The 24,533-nt window shown below is 35.7% G+C and overlaps 1 protein-coding gene across 1 annotated transcript; it reads left to right on the top strand.

Annotated features, from left to right (window-relative positions):
- Positions 1-827: 827 nt before the first annotated feature.
- LOC128991327 (exosome component 10) lies at positions 828-24,017 on the top strand. Its single transcript, XM_054414131.1, has 16 exons — positions 828-1,128; positions 8,721-8,854; positions 9,179-9,290; positions 9,981-10,100; positions 10,545-10,750; positions 11,362-11,554; positions 13,046-13,189; positions 14,709-14,899; positions 15,540-15,696; positions 16,433-16,581; positions 17,069-17,234; positions 19,238-19,450; positions 20,563-20,730; positions 22,217-22,288; positions 22,783-23,295; positions 23,858-24,017. The coding sequence occupies exons 1-16, from the start codon at positions 1,036-1,038 to the stop codon at positions 23,930-23,932; spliced, it is 2,706 nt and encodes a 901-aa protein (XP_054270106.1). The 5' UTR covers positions 828-1,035; the 3' UTR covers positions 23,933-24,017.
- Positions 24,018-24,533: the final 516 nt, after the last annotated feature.

The raw sequence follows: 24,533 nt of genomic DNA, 5'->3' as shown, positions 1-24,533 counted from the left end.
AGCTCTGCCCTGCTAATAAAGAAGGCAGTAAGTGCAAAATTTTCGATTTTCAGATTTTGTTGTAATTTAAGGTTTTTGGGGTCAGGGATTCTGAAAAACACACTTAAAAAGCCGCATCTACAACCGTTTCTGAGATATGACAGGTGTATATTGCAGTATATACATCATTTTTCAACAGAATCTAAGCTAAAAGGCAGTATCTATAAAAGCTAAGCAAGAAAGGCAGTATCTGCGATGTAGATACTGCCTTTATGCTTAGTGATGTACATCACGTACTGCCTTTTTGCTTAGCATTATGGGTACAAATGAGGAACTAAAAGCAGTTTTTACCAGCTGAGATTATGTTGTTGTGTTTGTGTTTACACTGTTGTTTGTAAATATGAAAATGGCTAGTAGTAGTTAGATACTGCTTTTTAGCTTAGGGTCCTCCTATTAGCACTTACTAGCTAAACAAAATGGCAGTATGAGCAGATGCTGCCTTTTGGTTTAGCATGAACACAAATATTTCTAAGGACAAAAGCAGTATGTGCATTTTTATATTGATCCAGTTTAAAAAATTTATTTTTTATAGTGTCAATTGAATATTTAGGCCTAAGCATTACCGAAGATAACAAAAAATATTAGTTTAGTCTTCACATGTGTTAGGGCAATGGCGGCAAAGTTGAGGTAATTTTCTGAAAATATTCACTTTTGCACATACTGCCTTCTTTCTTAGCAGGGCAGAGCTGTAGCCTGCCAAAAAGTACCGAAGTATTTATGACGTCCTCTTTAGTTTTTAGGCTTCTTCTTCTTTACTTTTACCACCTAAAACCTAAACCTAACCTCAATCCTCAATTTTATTGAATCAAAACTCACTAACTCACGGACACGATAGATATAACATGAAGAAAAATACTACATCAAGAATCAAGATAAGTTAAAGACTAGAACAAGATAAAACACAGTTACATTGCGCTAATTCACTTTGTTGTTTGAACAGCAGGACTTTAAGTTACTGTGATATAGCTGACTACATAGTTTAATTCTATCGGTAACATGGCTGAGGCTCCTGACCCTGATAAAGTGTCAACTGAAGTTTCTAAAGACAAGAAAGATGAATCTAACAAAGAATTCTCAGAAACTGTCAAGGTAGGCCTATTTGAATCTCTAATTTTTTAGCATAAAAATATCCAGGCCTAGTCTAGTCATATAGGCCCTAGGCATGGGTTGAGGGCCCTCCACTAAGGCCTAGCTTAACAAATCAACCCATACATTTTAGGATATAGGCATACGTCTAATCAATGATGTATTTATTTATTATTTTGATTAATTAATTATTTTATTTTTAATTAGATTAAGTACCGTACCGGTAACGTATTTGTTAATTAGACTGGGACGTTGACGTCCTCATGTAATCCAGTCACTAGGAGGTCACGTATTGTGTAAATATCAGGCATGCACTATGGATGTGATATTCCCTGGTGTGGACCAACGTCCGCACTAGTGAGTACTACGACTATCCGCAGTATACTATTCTGGGGTACCGGTACAGTTTCTTAACTAGGCTAGCCCTCCGAGTGTTAAGCGTCGCGTAATCGACGCATAACACACCCGCCGTGGTGTTATGCCTCGCTTAAGCGACACACAGACATTGTTTACGGCGAAGGCTCTGGGACTGACTGAATCAGATTGAACTGGATCGACATTGGTATTGTTGTTTTTGGCAGATTCTGAGCTTTCTCCTGATGTCCGTTTCTAGACGCTTTTCATCAGTGGCGGTTCTAGGACCTTGGCAAGGGGGGGGGGGCTACCGGGGGGCTTGGGGGGTGTGGAGCACCCCACAATAATGCAGGGGGGTCCGGGAAAATTTGGAATTTTCAAAGCCGTTTGGTGATTGTTTAAAGCCATTTTCAACACCTGAAACCGTGTCCAATTGTCCATAAGCTCCCATTTCACCTGTTGTTTGTCATGAGCAAATTTAGACATTTTAAAATAAATTAAACTATGACGATTGCATTCATGAATTTCAAAACACACTGTAGACTACGGCCATATCCTCTTAAAAGCAGTTGGGTGACTTTCTACAGCCAGTTTTAACGTCTAGAACTGTGTGCAAAACTTCCGATTTCCCCATTTATTTGTCATGAATAAGTAGAAATTTTTAAAACTAACTATGAAGATTGCATTTATAAATCTCAAAACATATTGTAGGCTACGGCCATATTTCCCTAACAGCTGTTTACTAACTTTCTAAAGCCATTATGTCTATATCTGTGTCCAACTGTCCAAAAACCTCCCATTCCGGCCATTTCACCTGTTATTTTTGTCTTTGTTATGAGCAAGTAGACATTTTAAAAATCAAACTATGACGAACTTGCATTCATGAATTTTGAAACGTAGGCCTATTGTAGATTACGAAGCCATATCTCCTAAAAGCAATTTGGTGACTTTATAAAGCCATTTCTAACGTCTAGAACTATGCCCAATTGTCCTAAAACCTTCCATTTCACCTGTTATATGTCATGAAAGCAAGTAGACACTTTTTAACATTATACGTTTTTCTCCATTTCATAGATCTGCCACAATTATATAGTATCGAATTCAGTAATAGCATTGACTATATAAACTTAAACACTAGTGTTTATATATTCAATTGTAATAGACTACTTGGTGCTACGATTGATGTCTATGTAAAGTTAGTGGCTAGCAGACAATATGACAACGAACTATGTAACATCAGGAAATCAGCTGTTTCCCCGTCCTCGCTCGCGCGCTCGCCTTTGCCCTAGCGTGTCAACAGGTGACTGCTGTAAAGGTTGGATGATGCGTACAACACTTTCTATAGCGTGATATTGTTTTATTCGTTGTGCTATATTGTCCAAAAAGTTTACCTATATGGAACTTAATACTACTCCTGTCATCGCTTATTAAGTTTAATAAAAACTACATTGATGTCTGTTTAATGACATTGCGTTAAGGACAAAATGTACGTTTAAATTTTATTTTTCCAGGGCCAAGGGGGGGGGGGGCTTTAGCCCCTGTAGCCCCCCCCCTTGGAACCGCCACTGCTTTTCATTTTAGTTCTGAAAATATTGTAGCAGACAGCTGATGTGCGTATTTGTAAACAACTTGGTTAACCTCGCACCGATGACTGATGTGTTTTATTACGTTTATCATTGTTTTAGTGTTAAAAATCCAAAGTAGTGATATACGTGGTGTATTATAAGAAGATTTAAGTAATTTTGAAGGGCTGGTTGATGATCCTGAAGAAGTAGGTAGCCTAGTGATATTTATGTAAATTATCAGCCAGATTCCTAGCAGCTATGGTTAGGCTATGCATTCTTAGCTTAATGTATGTACGAAATCTGTTTTTATGCTAATAACTTATTTATTTGCAAACCTACTTCCTTATATTACTACTTACTATATTTTTGGAATCCTCATAAAATTTTGACCAAAGTGGCTATACCGTATTTTAAAATATTTGTAGACCTATAAATTATAACAATTTAACTTATTGAGCGCAGACATAAGTTACATTTTTTTTCATTTATTTTATAATTTTTGAGAAATTTTAACCTACAAAAATTGTTGAACATTTTTTGTAATGTTTTATATGTTACATTGAAGCCCATAATTTTCCAAACAAAATGATATATAAAACAGTACTGTATACTTTACATTGTTTTTAAGTTTCTAAGATACATTTTAATAAAACCCCGCGATTGCGCAATAAATGGGCGGACATTAAGACCAATACTATGGACACTTGGAGGGCTAGGGTATGCTATTGAATTGAAAGTATCGTTTAGTAATCAATATTTTTACTAAGTTAGGGGCCGGGCCTATAATCAATAATAAAATTAAACTGTCATAACCTAACCTAACCAACCAATCTTGCTGATAGTGAAAAAATCGAATGAAGGTTTACTAATCGAATCGATAGTTTTAATCGGTATTAGCATAGCCCAGTTAAGAAAAGGTAGGCCTACCCCTTTTTTTGATAATTAGACCAATTCGTCAATTAAATTACAAGCAAAAATGTGGTTTGGAGTCCACTTTAAACTGTAGGTCCCTTAGTTGCCACCATTGGCTGTATGGGCTATTAATTAACAGCTCAACAGCTGTGTCTAAGAAATATGTCGGCCTTAGTTACCCTACTAGGGAACAAGACTAGGCTACATGATCGCGCCACTCATCTCCATCATACTTTGGCTTAAAATAGGCCTACCTACTTTCGTATGGTCTACATTTCAAAGTAAAGTAAGTTATTAAAGTCCCTATCAACAACGTATTAAACTAGGTTCGCATTTTAACCCAAATATGAGTGAAGGTTGAGTAGTGAATAATGAAGTGATGAAGTGAAGATGCCTTGTGTTTAGCTTTAACTTATTAACCTACTGACTAAGACCATCTTATTACCATGCTTATTACCATGTCTTCATCTTTTACCCAATAAGGGATTGATGGCGTCAGAATTTCAATATATACAAAAATACATAATAACAAACTGAATTTGAGTAGATACAAACATATATTTACAATAACTTTGGCATGTGGATATGCGGTTTAGCCAGACAATTCAGGAAAACTATCCTCAAAAAAATCCTTTAGAGAGTAGTACGCTCTTGACTTAAGGAGAGGGACGAGCTTCTTCATGAAAAGTTTACGCCCAAGACGCTTGATCGAGTGAGGCAGCTTATTAAAAATTTGAATTGCCACTGTATTATAGCTCCTTTGCGATCTTGCAAGCCTAACCCTAGGCACATCCAGTAGCTCGTGCTGCCTTGTTTGGTGGTTATGAAATGCTGAACGGAGTTGGAGATTGTCGTAATTGTCATATACCAGTAGTGAGCAAGCCAGGATATAATGGCTGTAGACTGTGAGGATTCCCAATCTTGCGAAGATGGGTTTACAGTGGGCAATGCGGTCACTAAAAGTAATGAGTCTTACAGCACGTTTTTGCAGCACTAAGATGTCCTCAACATCCGCAGCATGGCCCCATAGCAGTAGGCCATAGCTCACATGGCAGTGGAACATAGCATGGTAGATGTTCAGCAGGTATGGCTGAGTGATGAAATTTCGTAGCTTGAGCAGCAGGCAACATACCCTAAAAAGTTTGCTACTAACTTTGCTGATGTGATCGTTCCACGCCAACTTCCTATCCAGATGAAATCCAAGGAGCTTCACTGGCTCGTCCCGTGGGGCATTTCTCGCCAGACTGCAGACCAGTGCCTGGGTTTTATCCTGGTTGAGCTGGAAACCATTTCCTTCAAACCAGCGGGATGCTTCAGTGAGATGCCGGTTTGCATCTGCTGTGGACAGCTCAACTTGGGGTCCCCGTGATATCAGGGTTGTATCGTCGGCAAAGAGCACCACCCCTCCATCTCTATCAAGGTCGTTGATCATTACAAGGAATAGTAACGGGCCTACAATCGATCCCTGAGGAACACCGTACCTGACACTTTTGGGCTTAGATGTTGCACCCTCAACGGAGACCACCTGCTGTCTTCCCGCCAGATAGGAGTCGATCATCCTCAGTGCCACGCTACCTACTCCTAAACTCCTCAACTTTCCATTCAGAAGATCATGATTGACACAGTCAAAAGCACGACTCAAGTCACACATTGTGAGAGTCACTGTATCGCCAGCCTCGAAGGCTTCACCAACCAAGTCAGCCAACCTCTTAATTGCTCCAGTGGTGGACCTACCTTTCCTGAAGCCGTACTGCCTATCTGATATCAAACTGTTTGTCTCCAAGTACTGTGTCAGTTGTGATGATATTACGGCTTCAATGACTTTGCCCAGAACCGGCACTATGGAGACAGGCCTGTAACTAGTAAGGACGTCTCGATCTCCCTTTTTGTACACTGGCACAGTCCTAGAGGTCTTGAGGCATTGGGGGAAAACACCATTTTTCAGGGAACTATTTATAACAATGGCCAGAGGAGCAGATATAACATCTATAACCTTCTTCAACCAGGATGCCGACATTCCATAAAAATCTGGACTATTTGAGTTCTTAAATTTAGCGACAATACACAAAATCTCTGCTGAAGAGGTAGGTTGCCAGTGATGCAGGGCAGAAGTGTGCAATCCCCCCCCGGCCACCTGCTGGATGTCTCTGACAGGCCCAAGGTTAGTGACAATGTCGTTCACTGACTCAATAAAATAATCATTGAAGTCATCAGGGCTAGAAGGTAGTCTGTGGGGCGCATAACTACTGGTAGCTGACTTCACCACATTCCATGCGGCCTTGCATTGATTTTTGGCTGATTTTATTTTATTTACATTCGCTTCTTTTTTAGCCTCTATAATACGTAACTTATAGGCTCGCTTTAGGTTAAGGTAGCTTTCTCTGTCCCTATCAGATTTAGACACTAAATACCTATCCTTCAAGGCAAGCATGTCACACTTAACCTTAGCTAGCTCTGGCGTAAACCAATCGCAACCATTGTTCAGCCTACCCTGACTGGTTTTTTTTGTTCTCGACATAGGCTTAGCTGACCTGACAGTGGAAGGGAAAAACACGTCAAAAACTGACCTTAACTTGACAAAAAATGTTTCAAAGCTGCATGAGTCACCATATTGAGTATCTGACCATGATATGTTACCAAGAGCTGCTCTAAATAAATCCATCTTATCTAAATCTATCTTTCTAACTATAAATGTATAATTAGCACGCCAAGAAATGGAGGGACTTACCTGTGTCTCAGAAGTGGACCACCTCATAAGTACTGCTGAGTGGTCTGCAACAAATGGCTCAACAACCGTACTGTTGTATTCCCAGGTGTTGAGGTTGACTGCGATGTTGTCCAGACAGGAGCTCTCTCTTGTGGGCTGGGATGTTGTAGGATAGAGACCATATGCCTTTAACAAGTTCAGTAGGACGGAACGCTCCGGAGTTTCACCAATGAAATTGACATTGAAGTCTCCCAATAAAATTTGCTTGGCGGCCTTCCCTTCCAAAAAGGCAAGGCAGTTGTCAAGTTGTTCACAGAAAGCCTTAAAGTTTCCACTTGGAGAGAAGTACACACAAATTACAATTACATCGAGACTTGGAACATGGATAGCCGCGAGTTCACAGTTAAAATCGGAGCAATATGCATCCACATTCAATACAATAAAATCCAATCTGGGGTCAACATATATAGCGGCTCCGCCACATTTAGCATTTTTCCTACAATAGGCGCTTGCTAAGAAGAGGTTGGCTACTGAACTGTAAAAATCTACCTCATCCGGGACGAGCCAATGTTCACAAATGCCAAGAATATCAATTTTTTCCTCCTCAACAAAAATTGATAATAGAGATTCCTTGCCCCGAATACTTTGAACATTCAACACACCAACAACACACAGACAATTATTTACAGATATATCCAAGTCATTTTCAGGCCTAGTCGTTTCCTTAGGATGTTCATTAGGCCTAGTTAAACTTATGTCACCATTGAGTTGCAGACAGTCCGGCCTAAAAAAGAGGCAGGAGTACGCTTGTCGCTTGATCCTCGCTTGAAAGGAACAAAAGGCCTCACCAGGACACCATTTGGCCAAAAATCTGGTTTCAGCAATGTGTCAGCACAGCTCACAGGAACACCCACTTTATACGATTTGTATGACTTGAATCTAGTGTTCAGCTCCGTACACTCAATGTTGTTTATTCCTTTATCTCCAAGGAAACTCTTCAGGATGTCGTTTGTGGTGCTCGGAGATACTCTAGACACAAAGAGTAGACTTTGTTTACAAGCTGGTTTCAGATCATAATTTCTTTCACAAACACCAATTATGGGTTTACTCTTGTTTGCTAACTTCGTCAGATCACGTTTGTTTGAGTCTTCAACACGTGAATTACGTACAACTGGTTTTGAACGCACAGACATAGAATAGGTTTTTGCCGGAGTCACATAGTTGGTTATCTGCTGAGAACGATCGCGGATCTTAACAGATTTTTCGCCATGACAGTTTGATTCCTTTGTACCATTTCCCTTGTTGTTTTCAATGTTTTCCAGGAGATTTGTAGGTTTCTGGTTGGTCGCCCCGGGCATCGCTGCCACATTGATTTCGTCCTCATTCAGTACAGCCAATGAGGAGTGGAGTAGCGAAGCTACGTCAGAGTCGTCTGGAGAGCATCTAGGAGACTGAACTGCGTCGTCTGGTCAAAATTAAAATCAAAAAGTCAAAACTAAATCTGCCTTGGTCAAAAAGTCAAAAATCTGTTTCATTATTAACACTAGTAACTCATTATAAACACTTAGTAACACCAGAAGGGGAAATAATAGGTGACAAAAATAATTAGTGTTAGTACTTCACCTTTTACCAAAATACTAAAGAACGTTCCTGACTGTTACTGAAAAGTAACTGTTCCCATCTCTACACAATGCTACTTTCATATGGTCTTATCATAAAAACCCTAAAATTACCCATCGCCTAGTACTAGTTGATAATGTTTTATTTTTTTTCGGACACAGACACCTAGAACTCTTTCTGTTGAAAACTTATAGCATTTTTGGATTCAGCGTATAAAATCTGTTTAAGAAGTGGTCACATAACTTAAAGATTAGCCCTACACCTTTATTCAGTGAAACTAGGCTATATTCCACTATCAGGCCTACCTATAAGGTTTTACTAGACATATCTCAGATCTCTCTGCTTTTTCAGAAGTTATCTGCTTAGTTTACGTTGTAAAAAATCTTAAATTTAAACTAATTGTGTAACAGTTGAAAAGTATTTCCTTTCTATTACAGAGTGGATATGCTGCTCTTATGCCAACCATCCGGGCATCCAACAGTCTGCCGAAAGGTACACAATGGGACTTATTTTGCACATCGCCTGCATTCAAACCTATAATGGATTCTCTTGCAGGCAAAACTCTGGAACTGTAAGCATTGTCTAAAAATCCTAGATCTCTAATTTACTGTGTCATTTTGTTCACAATTTTTGAAATGGAAAACTCTAGGCCTATTTATGTTTAAAGAGTTTTAACGAGTATAATATAGACCTATCTTTTTATTTTATTTTTGAACTGTTTTGTTTGGATAATCAAGTTAAACTTAAATATAAATATAAAAACCTACCTAATTTTTTATGTAAGAATATAATAAAAAATATGATTAACCTACTTTTCAAAATAGACTTTGTTAGGCTAACCTAACATAATATATTTGATAGGTAACATTTTTATTGCTATTATTGACAATTTCAGAATGGCCTGCATTCTCAATCATCAAGGCATTCATCGGGAAATCAGAAAGCGAGATTTAGAAGAAAAATATGAGTTGGTTGTCGAGACAAATGACAAAATATTGGAGAGAGTGGTGAGTAAAATGATTTAGTTACAATCTGCTAACTCATGAGTACTAAAAGCTATTGAATAAAGTTGAAACTATAAACTGGTGTATGTAGTTTAAGTAAAATTGAAATTGAAATAAAATGTACCTAAATTACTTATTGATAAATTAATTACTTATGTTGTTTTTACATTTTCTTCATTTCAATTAGCTGTAATACTTTTAATTTAAGGATTTTATTTACTCATACCTAGATATCAGATTTTATGGTCACAACTAAGTCTAATCTTTTAAAAATTAACTAACTCTAACATAAACTCAAACTCATAACTTCAATAAATAGAAATAAAAACATTTGAAAGATTTTGATTTGTTAATTAGCATACTACGATGCCACACATCCTGAATAGGACCAGTCTATGTATTGTTTAATTTGTTTTTTGTTATTTAACTGTAAATAGTTTAATTGAAAACTTTGATTTTTTTTTATTTACCTTAATTTTAATTTTTTCCAGTCTTTTGAAGTCTTGTAACACAGTTCTAGAAATAAAAAGACTGTGCCTAAAACATAAATAACATTGAGTCTAAATTCAACTCATAAATTATATGGGACAATATAGGCCTATACCATCTACACTACACCATTACACACTTTAGGCTTAACTTGCTTTGGTACTGTAAACACGTCAATTTAGCCTATCACAATCTGGGTTGAAGGGCATTCACTTGGACGAGCTGTCTGGAATACGCAGGAATCCTGTGCAGGCTGAGGTCAACATTCCTGTTAGTCACGTCAACAGACCTAGCGGAAGTTGGAATAAGGACATCTCTCAGTCTGTGAGTATACAATTCATTCTTATATTAAAGTTATTGCTAGTTTTTAAGTTAAAGAATGTACTGTAGTTGACTTGAGCTGTCAACAGATAACTCTGAGGTTAATTACCAAATTCTGTAGAATATGCAAACTTAAACCAGGTAAACCTGACAAGGTTACTTATTGTAAGCTATGGCATCTTCTATGTGTGACATCTTCTATCACACAAACCAGATAGGTATAATACTAGACATAAGAACCTAATTGAGCCTACTAGCCATAGATTATCACTATTTGAAGCATCACCTCAGGTCCAAAATTAAAACTGTATAACTTGATTCCTGATCATTTAAAAAACATCGCAAATCCAAAAAAGTTCAAAGAAAAATGTAATGTATTTTACTTTTGTCTCATTGAACAGTCTTATGCTAGTCAACCCTATGATCAATGGTCGTTTGGCTTTTTAGGCCGCTTGGAAGGAAGTGAGACAGACCAAGGACGCCCCGTCTCCAGTGGTGCTGAAGAGTGCCCGAATGACAATCAGACCTCAAGTCAAGTTCCATGATAAAATTGACAACCGGTCGATTCCTTTTGAGCCACGAATCAAGGAGAAGCCCAATGCATTGAAGCCCCTTGCTATTCTGTATGAAGAACTGCCTGACCAAGATGCATGGTAGGTTTGTAGTCTTAATGCTAGTAGTTTAAATTAGGCCTACCTATGATTTATTTAGTAGACAGACACTATAATATCCATCGTCCAGTTGTTGACAACTCGAACAAAAATATCTAATGTACAGACTTTTTTATTTTCACCACATGCTGTTAATAAAACAATATGTGATTGGAATGTCTTCCATTTGTTTTGATTTTCTCTTTACATTTCGTTGTTATTTCTTCACCAGCATGGCAACCCATAAAGCCTGTGTTCATTAAAAAAAATTTAATGTACATTTTTTTGTGCTTATTTTTTGCCTATTTTAATTTATAAAGGGATTCTGCACACTTACAGGAAAATATCTAATCTTAAGGCATATGCATAGATTTTCTCTGTGATGGACACAAGCTGAGAAAAAAACAGTTTTAAAGTAACATGCTTGCCTATTAATATATAGTTGGAGTCTTTGTGAGTTGAACCTTAGGGCAGGCATTTTGGAACATTGTAATTTCCCTAACAGAATTCCAACAAAGTTTGTTCTATAGTATTCAAATTTTTGTCTATTTTATCAAAAACTGAAATTATAATACACAACAAATACATATTAATGCAATGAGAGTTGCCCACAGCTACAGCCACCCGTATGAGTTTGAGCTGGAAAGATTCCAAGAACGTATAGACTCCCTGGATCTGTCACCCCGCACACCACAGAAGCCACTACCAGTGCAAGACACACCTCTGGCCTTTGTGGTCACTGAGCAGCAACTGGACGAGTTACTGCAAGACCTGGAGCAGCAGACAGCCATAGCTGTGGATCTGGAGGTGAGGAATAAATGTGTTGGTTCTAGAACAATCAATATTTCCATGAGGTTTCATTGTTTGTCAAGGGAAATGTCAAAAAACTTTAATGTTCTTCTTCAATTTGGAGGATAGCGATACATTAATGAGACAATAATAGGATTTTCCATACCCATGTCAAATAGTCCAACGATTAATATTGCTCATCATCTTACATGTTTCGCTGCGAAGACAACATTTTCAAAGCTTGCAACTAGTCAAAAACACATTTAAAACACAGACAACACAAACACAAAAAAAACATTAAAATGGTACGAATAGACAATAAACATTTAGATAGGCCTAGCACTATCATGATACTGATATGGTCCGGCGCGGCACGGGGTTGGTAGCAAACAGTCGTCTCCTCTACTATTATCACTGATGTTATCAGTTCTTCGATCAGCTGTTCCTGGGTTTATGATTGTATTGAAAATAAAGTGATACCGGAACTGTCATTTTTCATTAAGGATGTGGTCCTTACACTGTTTGTCAATTAAAATGTTATAAATCTCGAACTCCTCCAAGGTATCAAGTTTGCTACCTTTCCCATATATGAATTTTGTCATTAATGAGACTAGAACGTACAGCTTACATTCATGTCTCATTAATTCATCCCTAGCTTCCAACTTAGAGATCAACATGTTCATAATCAACAGTTGTGAATAAGAACTATATTGGACAACCCAGTTAGATTTGATTAGAAAGGGCTTATTGCCTGATAATTGAGGATAGGCCTACAAAGAGGACAGGATAAGCAGGCCTAAGTTGTAAAAATTGTAGGCATCCTACTTCATTCACAAAATTAACTCAAAATAAAACACAAGGAAAACGCTGAATATTTCGAGGACACTGGCGATACACTGGCAATATTCCCAACATTGAGAGTCACATTAGATTCTGGAAGCCTTTCACTGGATAATAAAGGAAGCAGTGTTGCCTACACAATTTGAATTTACAAATGAATATTTACATATGACATACAGTATGATGTGGCCTAGCACATCATTCACCAGCACATCAACATGAGAAACTTTCAAAATAAGACACAATACCTGCTCCACTAAAATGTTGTATATCAGTGCAACCATTGTCCATCTCAATATATTTAACATACCACAACCAACTTCAGGACAAGAATAAACAATCATAGGGAAGACATAAACAAGTACACAGAAGTATTCATGCTGCCAGCCACAACATACAAGATTTAAAAAGCTGTTTTCATTAAAAATAATAAGATCCTTCCCTACTTCCCTGAAACTATAACATATATTTAAAAAGTGAATTTTAAATCTCAAATTGGTTTAGAAATACTCTAATGCTGTAGACAATTTCTAGTAGACATCATTTTCAGACATTTAAAATATCCAAACCAAATATTTGTGCAATAAGAAAAATGCTTCAACTTGAGAAGACCTAAGCTTTACTTCCTTCCTTTTATTTATTTTTATAATTTTTCCAATTTTGTTGTAGCACCACTCATACAGATCCTTCCAAGGGTTTACTTGCTTGATCCAGATATCGACCAGAGAAAAGGATTACATCGTTGACACTCTGGAGTTGCGCCATAAACTACACATACTCAACAAAGTCTTCACCAATCCTAAGATTGTCAAGGTACACCTAATTACGAATTTGAAATTTAATTTAGTAGCCTTCATCCCCAATAAATATGAACTTTTAAGGCAACCTGTGATTGTTTATTGTTTTATATTTACTGGAACATTAAACATTTTCAAATCTTATCTTTACTAAAGAGGATTCCTATACATTATTTGGCAAGCATGTTTTTTGAAAACCTTTTTTCTCAGCTCGTATGCATTTCAGGGAAAATCTACGCATACTGTTAGAAAGATATTTGCCTGTAGATGAGCAGAATCCCTTTATAAATTAAAATATGCTCAAAAATAAGCACAGAAATTTAATCTAAAATTAAAAAATAACATGAGCCTTATGGGTTGCCATGCTGTTGACGAAATAACAACAAAATTTACATGGAAAATCAAAACAATTGGAAGAAATTCCAATCACATGTTTTATTTACAGCGTTTACATTACATATTTTTGGTCGATTTTTCAACCACTGGACGACATCTAGTATAAGTTAATGGCTGTCTACCCTGTTTGTTCAGAGAGTACAGCCCTACTTATACTCAAGCAGGCCTCATACATACAGAAGCAAGCTATTAGGATGGACAATTTAGTGTGTGTGTGTGTGTGTGTGTGAGGTGAGTCCCTTGCAGGTAGGGCCAAGCTCCAGTTGCACTCCCTAAGCAAACACGGTACAAAGCCTTAAAGTTTAAGCTCTTAACTTTAGCATTTGTACGTCTATAATTGTCTTCCTCTTTTTATAATAAGCCTGAGCAAACACGTTACAAAGCCTTAAAATTTAAGCTCTTTAGCATTTGTACCTCTAACTAAACTGATTCTCTAAGTGATCACAAAATCCCAATGAATGTAAGGTCAGTTTGTGCTCCCTCTCATATATTTCCAATAATTGAAAAGATCCGGATGACCTACGATTATAATCAATTACTTAAAATGATTTCAACAACATTTAAAAATTTTATAAAATACCATTTAGTGACATAGTTATTGAAAATAAAACTAACGGAACTGATTAATTTAACTTAAGAGTTTCTATTTATAAATTTGCATTAATTTAATTTCATGGCCAATAACTTTTTTTCTAGTTTTCAAACCCTATGAAGTCCCCATAATAAGTGTAATTTATCTAGCAAAGTAATTTGGACTGATCATGACTAAATTCAAGGTTTGTACTTGAGAAAATAACAATTCCTTTTTCAAACAGGGATGCTTTCTCGGGCATTACCACATGAAGATGTACAAGAAAATGTAACTACTAAAGAACCTTGATAACTAACAAGACTCTCATGGGGATAATTAATTACGACTGATTATCAAGGTTGTCTTCTTATTGAGGCTTGCAACATGTGATTAGGGGGAAAGATTCAAGGAGATCTAAAAATGCTACTTGTTATCGAAAGAGACTTGTTAACATGGGTCTTGTTATTTAGGTTTCACTGTATTATTAGTTAACATTAAGCAATGTATGACTGATATACATATCTCTTAAGCGAGTTAACAATTTTTAACCTATTGTTCTGTTTGGCAGGTGTTCCACGGCGCAGACAGTGACATACCCTGGCTACAGAGAGACTTCTCCCTATATGTAGTGAACATGTTTGACACCTATCAGGCAGCTCTACTGCTCTCCCTGCCTAGACTGAGTCTGGCCCATCTGCTCAAGACATTCTGTAACGTTGATGCCAACAAGTGTTACCAACTGTACGACTGGAGAACAAGGTTTGTATTTGTAGTCTAAGAGATGCAGTAAATGTTAGATGTTGGGTACAGTATTACAGTCTTGTCTAGTGACAACAGTTTCTGCACAAAACCCTCCAATAAAAATAAATAAGCTCTATGCATTTTACAGTGGAACCTTGATAACAAGACCCTTGATAACAAGCCTCCCTTGATAACAAGTATAATTTTTAAATCCCCTTGAATTTATTTTACCCCCAATCACATAGTGTATTGTAAACCTCGATAAGAAGTCAACCTTGATAACAAGTTTTATTTAATAATTCCCATGAGAGTCTCGTTATCAAGGTTCCACTGTACCGGTACCCTGTCTACAATTGTAAAAGTAGGCTTAGAATGTTTAAAAGTAGCAAGATGTTAGAATGTTTTGATGGAATGCAGTTTTCAAATATCTCAGACTAGGGAATGTGTTTTGGCATTGTTATAAACACGTAACACCCTGCTCTTTGCTTTTAGAATCTCAATTTTTTCAAGAAAATTTTTACGTTTAGAACTGCAAATAAGGTATTTGTAAATCCACTGAAGTTTTTTATTGAATTTTTGGCTAGTTTTGTGAGTTTAACTGCTTTGTTACAAAACAATCCAAATCGTATGATTTTAAAATATTTCCACAATTGTGTAGACCGCTAGGCACGGAGGCCATCAAGTATGCTAGGGAGGACACACACTATCTGCTGTACATCTACGACATTTTGTGGAACAAGTTACTGGAGAGGTCTAAGGGAGGAGATCATCTGCTACAGAGTGCCATCTTCCGCAGTGCTGACACTTGTAAAAAGGTATAAAATAATAAATTGGCTTGTTTATTAGGCCTATACAATATCTGATGTAGTTCTTTTAAGCCAATTCCTTAGTATAACAACTGTTACGTTTTTTGGTCAAATTGTCTCATAAATCACTCTCATTTGTTATTTATTTTTTTTTACTATCTTAATGATCAGGCATAATTTCATAGTTAGCAACATTGCCATTAAAACCTACAGTTAGGCTAGTAGAGATTTCAGACCAACTATGGGATGACAGTGGGCTTTCAGCTGTGAGTATTTTGTACCAGAAATATGTAATGAGCACGGAAGAGCCCAAGTGGCGAGCACTGGGACCTAGTCTTCATCCACCGTGAGCGTTAACTTCAGCATGGAAGGGGGCAGTGGTGGACTTTACTCCACCAGCGGCTAGTACTTTTTAAAATTTGTACTAAGACGATAGGCACGAGCCCGTTATTGTTCTTCACACTACTTCAGGCTTGATCTAGGGGTTGCGGCATAGTCACTAAAATCCATTGAAGATTTGGACTGATGTCCCGTGCTATAACCATAATCGCTCCCCAGCGGCTAGTACTAGACACTACTTAAGTGTACCAATGAATGTTTTCTCTGTACCTTACTTCTCTGTGGTCCAGTTAGGTTAAGCGTAGTAAACTACTAGCTAAACACTAAAGATCCTCCTTTGCCAAAATAGACTAAAGACTCATTGTCAAAAATCACATTCACTATCTAAACAATCTTTTATTCGCAGAGATATTGGAAGCCCATCTACAAGGAGGATAGTTACGAAGGCATGTATAGACAGAGTAAGAAGAACTTTGACAACAGGCAACTCTATGCTTTGAAAGCGCTGTATGCATGGAGAGATAGCACAGCACGGGAAGAAGATGAAAGCTTAGGGTGAGTGAAAGAATGAATGTCATTAGTGTGTTTGTTGTAATGTAATTTTACTTTCTTTTGTAAAAACCTGCTTAGAGGAGAAAATTGAGTTAAAATTTACATATATAATAATAGTTAATACAAATTAAAAGTAAAATTTATTGTGAACTGTTTCTGTGCCATCACCTGCCTGGAACTATTTTTGTGAGTTAATTTACCCATCCCTTGGTCTTAATGTATGATATCTCAATTTTTTTACTCACTTAAAGGTGCAGCATTATCGTTGTAAAATTGTCCCTGTATACTGTGAATTATTTGAATTATAGGTGAATGAAGAATCAATTTTTGGCTGGAGAAAGTTCATATTACAAGTTTTATTAAATATACATCACAAGTTTTAATATTTAACTAGTGCCAGCCAAAAATTGTTTCTTCATTTTTGTTCAATTCACTTAACAATTTAACATTTAAATACCTGTAATGCTAATGCTTGTTGTTTCCTCTGCAGGTATGTGCTGCCCAACCACATGTTGTTGCTAATCGCCGAGACTCTACCTAAGGAGATGCAAGGTATCCTTGCTTGCTGCAACCCTATCCCTCCTCTAGTGCGGCAGAACTTAGTCTTGCTGCATCAGATTGTTCTCAAGGCCAGAGAGCAGCCTTTGGTTGTGCGGGTGAGAATAAAAACATATTTTTTTTTCAAATTGCCTAGGTTGATTCAAATTAAAACTTTTTAAACTATTGTTTTGTAGATCTGCAGTTTGGTAGGCTTGGATAAACTTGGGTGAATGTTTGATAAGGGATTTGTTGGTGGAGGGAGTTAGTTGGTGTGGTCAATACTTTATTGGATTTATAGTAAATAGCTGAGGAAATAAGAGTAAGTAACATCTATCCTTCAGTTTGCACTTTTTATATGGGTATTGGTTTGTTAGTAAGATAAACCTTTAAGATGTAATAGAATTATTTTGTACCCTACAATATCCTTATTTGTCAGGTAAAACTACATGTTTCATGGCAACTGCCACATCACCAGGTTCATCCTCTGCTACTATTCGTCATACTTCTAAAATTGAAAACACAAAACACACTTTGATATGAACATTTAACGAAAAACTTTACATTAATTAGTTAGAACAACTGTCGTGGTGCGTACAAGCATTTGTTCGGGCCGGCGGCGACTCATCCTAAGTAATAAGGATATTGTATGGTAACAAACTATTCTATTTAAATCAATTCCAGAAGTAGGACAATGAATTCTGATTTAAGATTTAACTGTTGTTCCAAGTTTTGTTCCAGTTTAAGAGTCCTTGGTGGATTCATTTAAAACAGCTGCTGAAGAGTTATTTATCATCCCAAAGTATCTTCTCAAATAAACACCAAAATGAAATATACTAGGGCACTATGAGATCAGAAACTTCAACTTATTTTCACTATAGCCTAAATTAATAAATTGTTATGCAACTTTTCAAAGTAATTATTAAAATGTTAACCCTAAAAAGTTAAAACAAATAAATGCGTAAGTGCAATAGTTGGCTCCACATAATAAGTAGGCTAAGTATAAAGTTATTACTGTAATATTTCAGATGTGGAAGAGTCCAAAATTTTTTTTACCCAAAGAGCAATACCACTTTCAGGCAAGTCAATACAAGTAGTGAATATTAGTTGGCAATTTGGCTACTTTGTTTGTAATTGTAATTCTAGACAACTTGAGTGTGATAGGTTGTTAATTGCTATGATTTAAAAGCCAGTATGTGTGGCGATTGACCATCGAATGGTGTATTTAGATTGTTTGTAGTTAGTTTAATAGTTTGTTAAATAATCAGAGCTAATCAGTACAATATTCAATGTAAGCTACCATATACAATTTCATTCAAAATATTACCTCATTAAAAGCTTGGTCTCAAAACTTTAATTACTCATTTCAAGAGATAATATGTTGATTAAAGACAAATTATTAAAGGGATATAAATCGTGCAGCATACCTATGAAAATTAGATTCTAGATACTTATTGTTGTATTTGTTATAAATAAGAAGAAAAGAATTTGGTAACATTTGCATGTAAAAGTCTTTGGCCTTAAAAGTTTCCTCAGACAAACTATCCTAACTCAATCAATAAAAAAATTCACCTTAATAAAGTCACATTACCTCAAAAAACTATGTAGGCCTAGTCATTTTAATTGAAGCTACATTTCTAGAAACCTGTTTCAAGATCTTGTTGCTTTATGTCTTCAGTGAAGGTGTAATCTTTTTTTTTACTCTGACTTCAGCAATTTTCAAACCAAACTTTAAAATAAAAATAATCTATTTTAAAGCAGTAAAAGTAGTTTGATTTTTTAAAATAATAATCTCACCTTACACTCTACTTTTTTAAACAGTATTACAGACTGCACAGGGGTTTCTTTTGCAGCTTACTTTTAAATATAAAATTTTTCTAAAACGGGCAGCCCAGTGGCCTTTCTGCTGGCTGAACAGTCACTGAGTAGGCGCTCTCTTTTCTGTACTATAAAATCAACGCTGTTCAGCGTCAGATGGAAAACGTTCTTTACTTTCTGAACAGCTCTTGTAGATTATATTGTCAACCTCATAGATAGCTGTCCTTAACTACTTGAAATTGTGAAACAAGACGTCTAATGCGTTGTACTTCTAGATTGATCCAACACAATGTCATGTCCCTAGATGACCTCTGTGAACACAGAGACTAGAGCTCGGCCGGCCCAGCAGACCAGTTACAACCTAGAGGGAGCTCTGCACTGTCCTCACGACCTGACTCACAACATGGACTACAGGGACAACCTGCCTACACTACTGGACCACAACCACAACCTGGGCGAGGCACCCGCGGGACTGGTGCAAGAAAACCCGACCTCTCGGTTGTTTGACAGAATGGAGGTACTTGCACTTGTGGAACTTTGATTCCTGGAACATTGTATATTTATTTTGAACTTCAGACGGGTAGCCTAGTGGTTATCGTATTCAATAATCAGAAAGTCGCTTTTTTGATTCTGAGGGAAGTCATTACCTCTTTCATAGTTCAAAATGGACAGCTATCTTTGATGATTGGGTCTCTAATAAACGGGTATTGCTAAAGGATGAGAAAAAAGAGCTGATCTTGGTCAGTTAAGCTACCCAAGCATATCATCACATTCTACGCTTAACATATATTCATGTTTAGTCAACATTCATCCAGTTGTTTCCCTATCTCTCTATTAGGTGATAATGGTTCCAGGAAAAGTCCTAGCATGTCAAGGTAGGACAACATAAAAAAGAACCAGTAATAATGGGGTGGTGACACTTGAACTTGGATGTTTCAAACCTCAAAACTCAATATCCTGAACTTTTTTATATTTTCATCTATATTCTGACCCTTGATACCTCAATATTATAAAATCTTTGTTATCTCAAACTGACAAAACTGATAATAAAGCCTCATAAGTGTTAAAATAGGTACTTAAAAATAGATTCTTTTAATTTTTCTGATTCTGTAAGATAAAATTAAAAGAATTAGATTTTGTCCACGATGAAGCCTCTATAATTTATAGTCTGACATCTTGTTTCCTAATATTAACAAAAGTCATGTGTTGCTGTTATGTACTAGTTTAAATTAATTTTTATTACTTCCAGTCAATGCCATTTATTAATGCAGCAATGATGAAGCTTTTAAAGACAAAATTTATTATACCAATATGTTAAAGTAGTCAAGGTAGACTATTATTTGTAGCCTATTAAACCTAAATAAACATATTACATTTGATTTGATTTTGTATTTGATTAGAAAAGTAGGCTTTTCTGCACAATGATTTTTTCAATAGGCTCTTTTTGTGATTGAGAAGGTGGTCAGTGATCATGAAATATTTTAATTTGGTGTGTTATATCAATATTTTTCTATGGAAAAGACTCTCCCACTGTACAGGTAAGCTTTAGCTTCTTATAAAAGAACGAAACCAACCCTATTATGACCTATAGCTCTACCATGTATTACTTAATGTTATTCACCTTTACAGAAAGCCGAGAGCAGATTATCAACAATGAGCTTACCCAATCAAATCCACTTTATGAGTCCATTTGAGAGGTACAAGAGGATGTTGGCGTACTTGGAGGAGGAAGGGGAGAAGACAGATGAACAGAAGGAGGAAGAGATTCAAAGAGATACGCAGAACTTGTTGGATCAAGTGAGTAAACTGAAGATAACTTCAGTATAGTCTTGGTAGTCTGACACTCTTAATCCAACCCTTTTGCAATGGCATTCTATCTCATCACAACAGATACAGTTAGTTTGTACTTGCTCTCACAAAAGAGATGCTTTTCTTACATGTCCTGTCAAAACATCAACCTGAGTAGGCCTCTGTTTACATTGCATTTTGCAAGTCCTGTGTCTTTGCACGGGTTTCATTTTCTTTACAAGTAGGGTATTTCTTTTTACAAAGTGTGGTGTTCTTATTGTGTAATTTATGTTCTGTGAAATGAAATAATGATACGTTTATTGATCCCACATATATTACATAAGTGTGATACATCACCAGTCAACACATGTCAATTCAATTCAATTCAATTCAAATATCTTTATTCGTTTTTATGTACATTGTACAATAAATAGTGTCAAAATAATTACAATAAAAATAGTGTCAAAATAGTTCAACAGGATAAAAAACAGCAAAACAGGAATGGTTATAAAAACAACAAATACATTTTACATATCTAGTAAGATAATTTATCATAGCGACTGAGGGAGGTGAAAAAAATCGTCAAAAGAATAAATTGCTAAATTTATTAAAAACTCTTTCAATATTTTTTTTAATTTGTTTGGATCTGTTTCTTTTTTAATATTTTTTGGAATAAATTTAAAAAATCTATTACCTGCATAGGATGGTTTCTTTTCAAAAAATTTAGTCCTATGTGGTTGTACATTTTCGTTCTTATTTCTTAAATTATAAGAATGGGATTTTTCTTTTGGTTCCGAATATACTTCTTGTTTTTTTTCAATTATTATTGATTCATATATATACTGCCCGTAAACAGTAAAGATTTTTAGGTCCTTAAAATGCTCTTTAGCTGACTCATCACGCTGCAGCTTAAGCATGATTCTGACCGCTCTTTTTTGCTCCTTTAAAATGCTATCTAGATTACATATTTTTGTTGAGCCGTAGAGTGCTATGCCAAACGTGATATGTGAATGCACATGTGCAAAATATATATTTCTTAAAGTTTTTAAATCACAGTAAAAAGACATACTTGATAAAGCATGAATTCCGGAATTAATTTTACTTAAAATTTTGTGGACATGTTTATCCCAACTCCAGTACTGATCTAGTGTTAAACCCAAAAAATTTGTACTAATTTCTTCATCAATATTTGTCCGTTTTTTTTTAATCCGACAAGTAATAAACAAAGTTTACAAAATCTTTTAAAATTCATAGTAGGCCTACTCTCTTATTTTCTTTTATTGAAATTAGTTAATTAGTAACAGTTGTCTGAAGTATTGCATTTACATTATTTCATTATATTTCATAAAAAAATAATCATTGCAAGTGGATGGTTTTTGTTGTAATTATTTCCAGACTACTGACTTGTATTGTCCAGTAGGTCTACAAAGTAATGATTTGGAACTTTATACAGTATGACAATATAAAGTAAACTAATGAGTGCTGTAATTTTCAGTGTATGAGAGAAAGACTAAGGGCATCTGGTGGCTTGGTCAGTGAACTCACCAATATTAAACAAGAAAGTGAGGTAAGTCTTAAACGTTCATTGATATTGATATAAATTGAAATAGTACAGTACATCATGGACTAAACATAAAGTCTTTTGATTCATCATTAAGTTTGAAGGTGGCCACAGAGCCAAGGTTGAAAAGTAAGTTTTAGTGTGTAATAAATTAATTGTTATACTGCACAAAACATAGATATAGGCCTAGGCCTAATTATTTCACTTATGTTGTAGAAGTTCATAACAGGTTTACTTCGACAAGTTTGTTTTATTCATGGCTTAGTTTCATTATTTTGGTCAGCTTGAAGATAATTGCAAGTTTTATGTTTAGTTAAATCTTAGTTTTCAAAAAGAACAACTTGAAGAAAAGCCAATTTAAAAATAAAATTAACGTCTTCACGATACGGCAATAAGTTTTATTCTTGCTATAAAATAACAGTAAGCCAAATAATTTTGTAATAAGTTGTTGTACATATTTTCCAAAAATAGTTAAGCCGGATCTTGACATTTTGTTTCAGTCAACAAATCCGAGAAAGAGGTATCGATCTCAAGATTCTCAAGATGAACCTCTAAATGATTCAATGAACGTTTCTATAAAATCAGAAACAAGTCTTGAAGAAACCTTAAATAACTCCCTCAAGAAGAGGAAGCACACAAGTGAAGAAGCTAGCAGCACACTTGACGATTCAGTAATCAGCGTAAAAAGTGAAGAATGCCCTTCACCAAGGAAAAACAAGAAGAAACAAAAAACACTCAATAAACCAGAAGATAAAGAAACAGAAGTAAATATAGAAGAGGAAGATAAAGATTCACCAACCAAGAAAAGAAAAATTGAACACATCGAAGAAGATGAAGCACAACAAATAAAAACTGGCGCAAAGAAAAAACAATTCGGCGGTAAACAAGGATTTGGGAAAAAGTCGTCGGAAAGCTTCACACCTTTTGACTACAGTCAAGTAGACTACAAAGAGTACCAACAGTCTGGAACTGGACTGGCTAAAAGAAATTCTTCTGATAAATTTAAACACAAGGTGAGCTTCTTTTCTATTAGCAACACACCACAAAATTAAGGTGGGATGCAGCTTTGAAAGCAAATTTCCAGATAAATGAGTTTCATGCATGGGAATAATACTTGAACAGTTTTATGTCCTAATTTTGGGAATTGTTCAATAGAATCATCCTTTTAGAACTGTGAGTCTGATGAATAATGACAGGTAGATAGATATTATACAAGTCTAGTTTTTAATTGCCGTAGTTTCCCAGTTTAACAGTTTTGAACTGGTTTCCATAATAAACAGGTCATAAGAGATACAATAATATAGGCTCTTAGTTCTCTGAACCAATAAATGTTGGAGCCTTTGGGGGAGTAACAGTTCAATCCCTTTACAATGTATTATAAATTTAAAAACAAACCAAATTTTGTTTTATGGACATGAATATTTTACAGAATTTTCTTTTCTCTTTTTAACTATGCGTAGTTACTTAACGTAAAGCTGTATACACTACACTGAAAATCTTCTTTTTTTAATCACACAACCTTGCCACTGGATACTTTTTAGCAGTGGATTAACATGATGTTTTTTCCTTTTACAGGGAAAGAAAAAACAGCAAAACAAACTGTTCACATTTCAGAGACAGTTTGGAAATGGAGGAGGGAAAAAGAAATAAACGTGCCAAATATATCTACCAGAAGCTATTTTGTTCTCATTTTCTACAAATTGTAAATAAAGGATAAATCTTTTACACACTAAAATCATCATTTGATTTTAATTTCTAATATTTCATAGCGTAACTGAGCCGGAGATGAACAGAGTTGATGGATCAGATACTCCTTGTGAAAAGTTTTTTTTTTTTCAAGCTTATGGAATGGAAGGCCTTTTTATAAAAACTCATAAAATAACAAACACTAATTTTCTCAAAACTAGCATGAACGATTTTTATTAAAATAAAGTACGTTGGGACTTCATTTTACTCTGAACAAGATGGTATGATCATGATCCCAATTGCTGTAGGGTAAACATTTTGGTTCAATAGTTATTGCAACTTTTGTGATTTTTTCGAATAAAAACCCCATTAAATAACAAAAAATGGGAATCTGAAAAAAACACAATTTTTATTACAATTTTGTATTTTAGGATCCTTATGATTTTAAACAAAACCGTACAATCCCCATTGCTGTAAAAATTATGGTTCAAAAGTTATTGCAACCTTTGAGGTTTTCCCCATAAAATATCATAGTAGTTACTCCCACAGCCTGCCCTTGATAACG

This window comes from Macrosteles quadrilineatus, unplaced genomic scaffold, assembly GCF_028750875.1.
Source record: "Macrosteles quadrilineatus isolate MER2022 unplaced genomic scaffold, UCM_ALF_1.0 Scaffold_4__1_contigs__length_99947679, whole genome shotgun sequence".
NCBI classification, from domain to species: domain Eukaryota; kingdom Metazoa; phylum Arthropoda; class Insecta; order Hemiptera; family Cicadellidae; genus Macrosteles; species Macrosteles quadrilineatus.
The sequence above is the reverse complement of the archived record's forward strand: the minus strand, read 5'-3'. Positions and strand labels throughout refer to the sequence as shown.

Coding starts and splice junctions, on each gene's coding strand:
- LOC128991327 (XM_054414131.1), top strand. CDS start 1,036: ATGGCTGAGGCTCCTGACCCTGATAAAGTGTCAACTGAAGTTTCTAAA. Junction 16,582..17,068: donor GAAGAAGATGAAAGCTTAGG/GTGAGTGAAAGA, acceptor TTTCCTCTGCAG/GTATGTGCTGCCCAACCACA. Junction 19,451..20,562: donor GGTTGTTTGACAGAATGGAG/GTACTTGCACTT, acceptor TCACCTTTACAG/AAAGCCGAGAGCAGATTATC.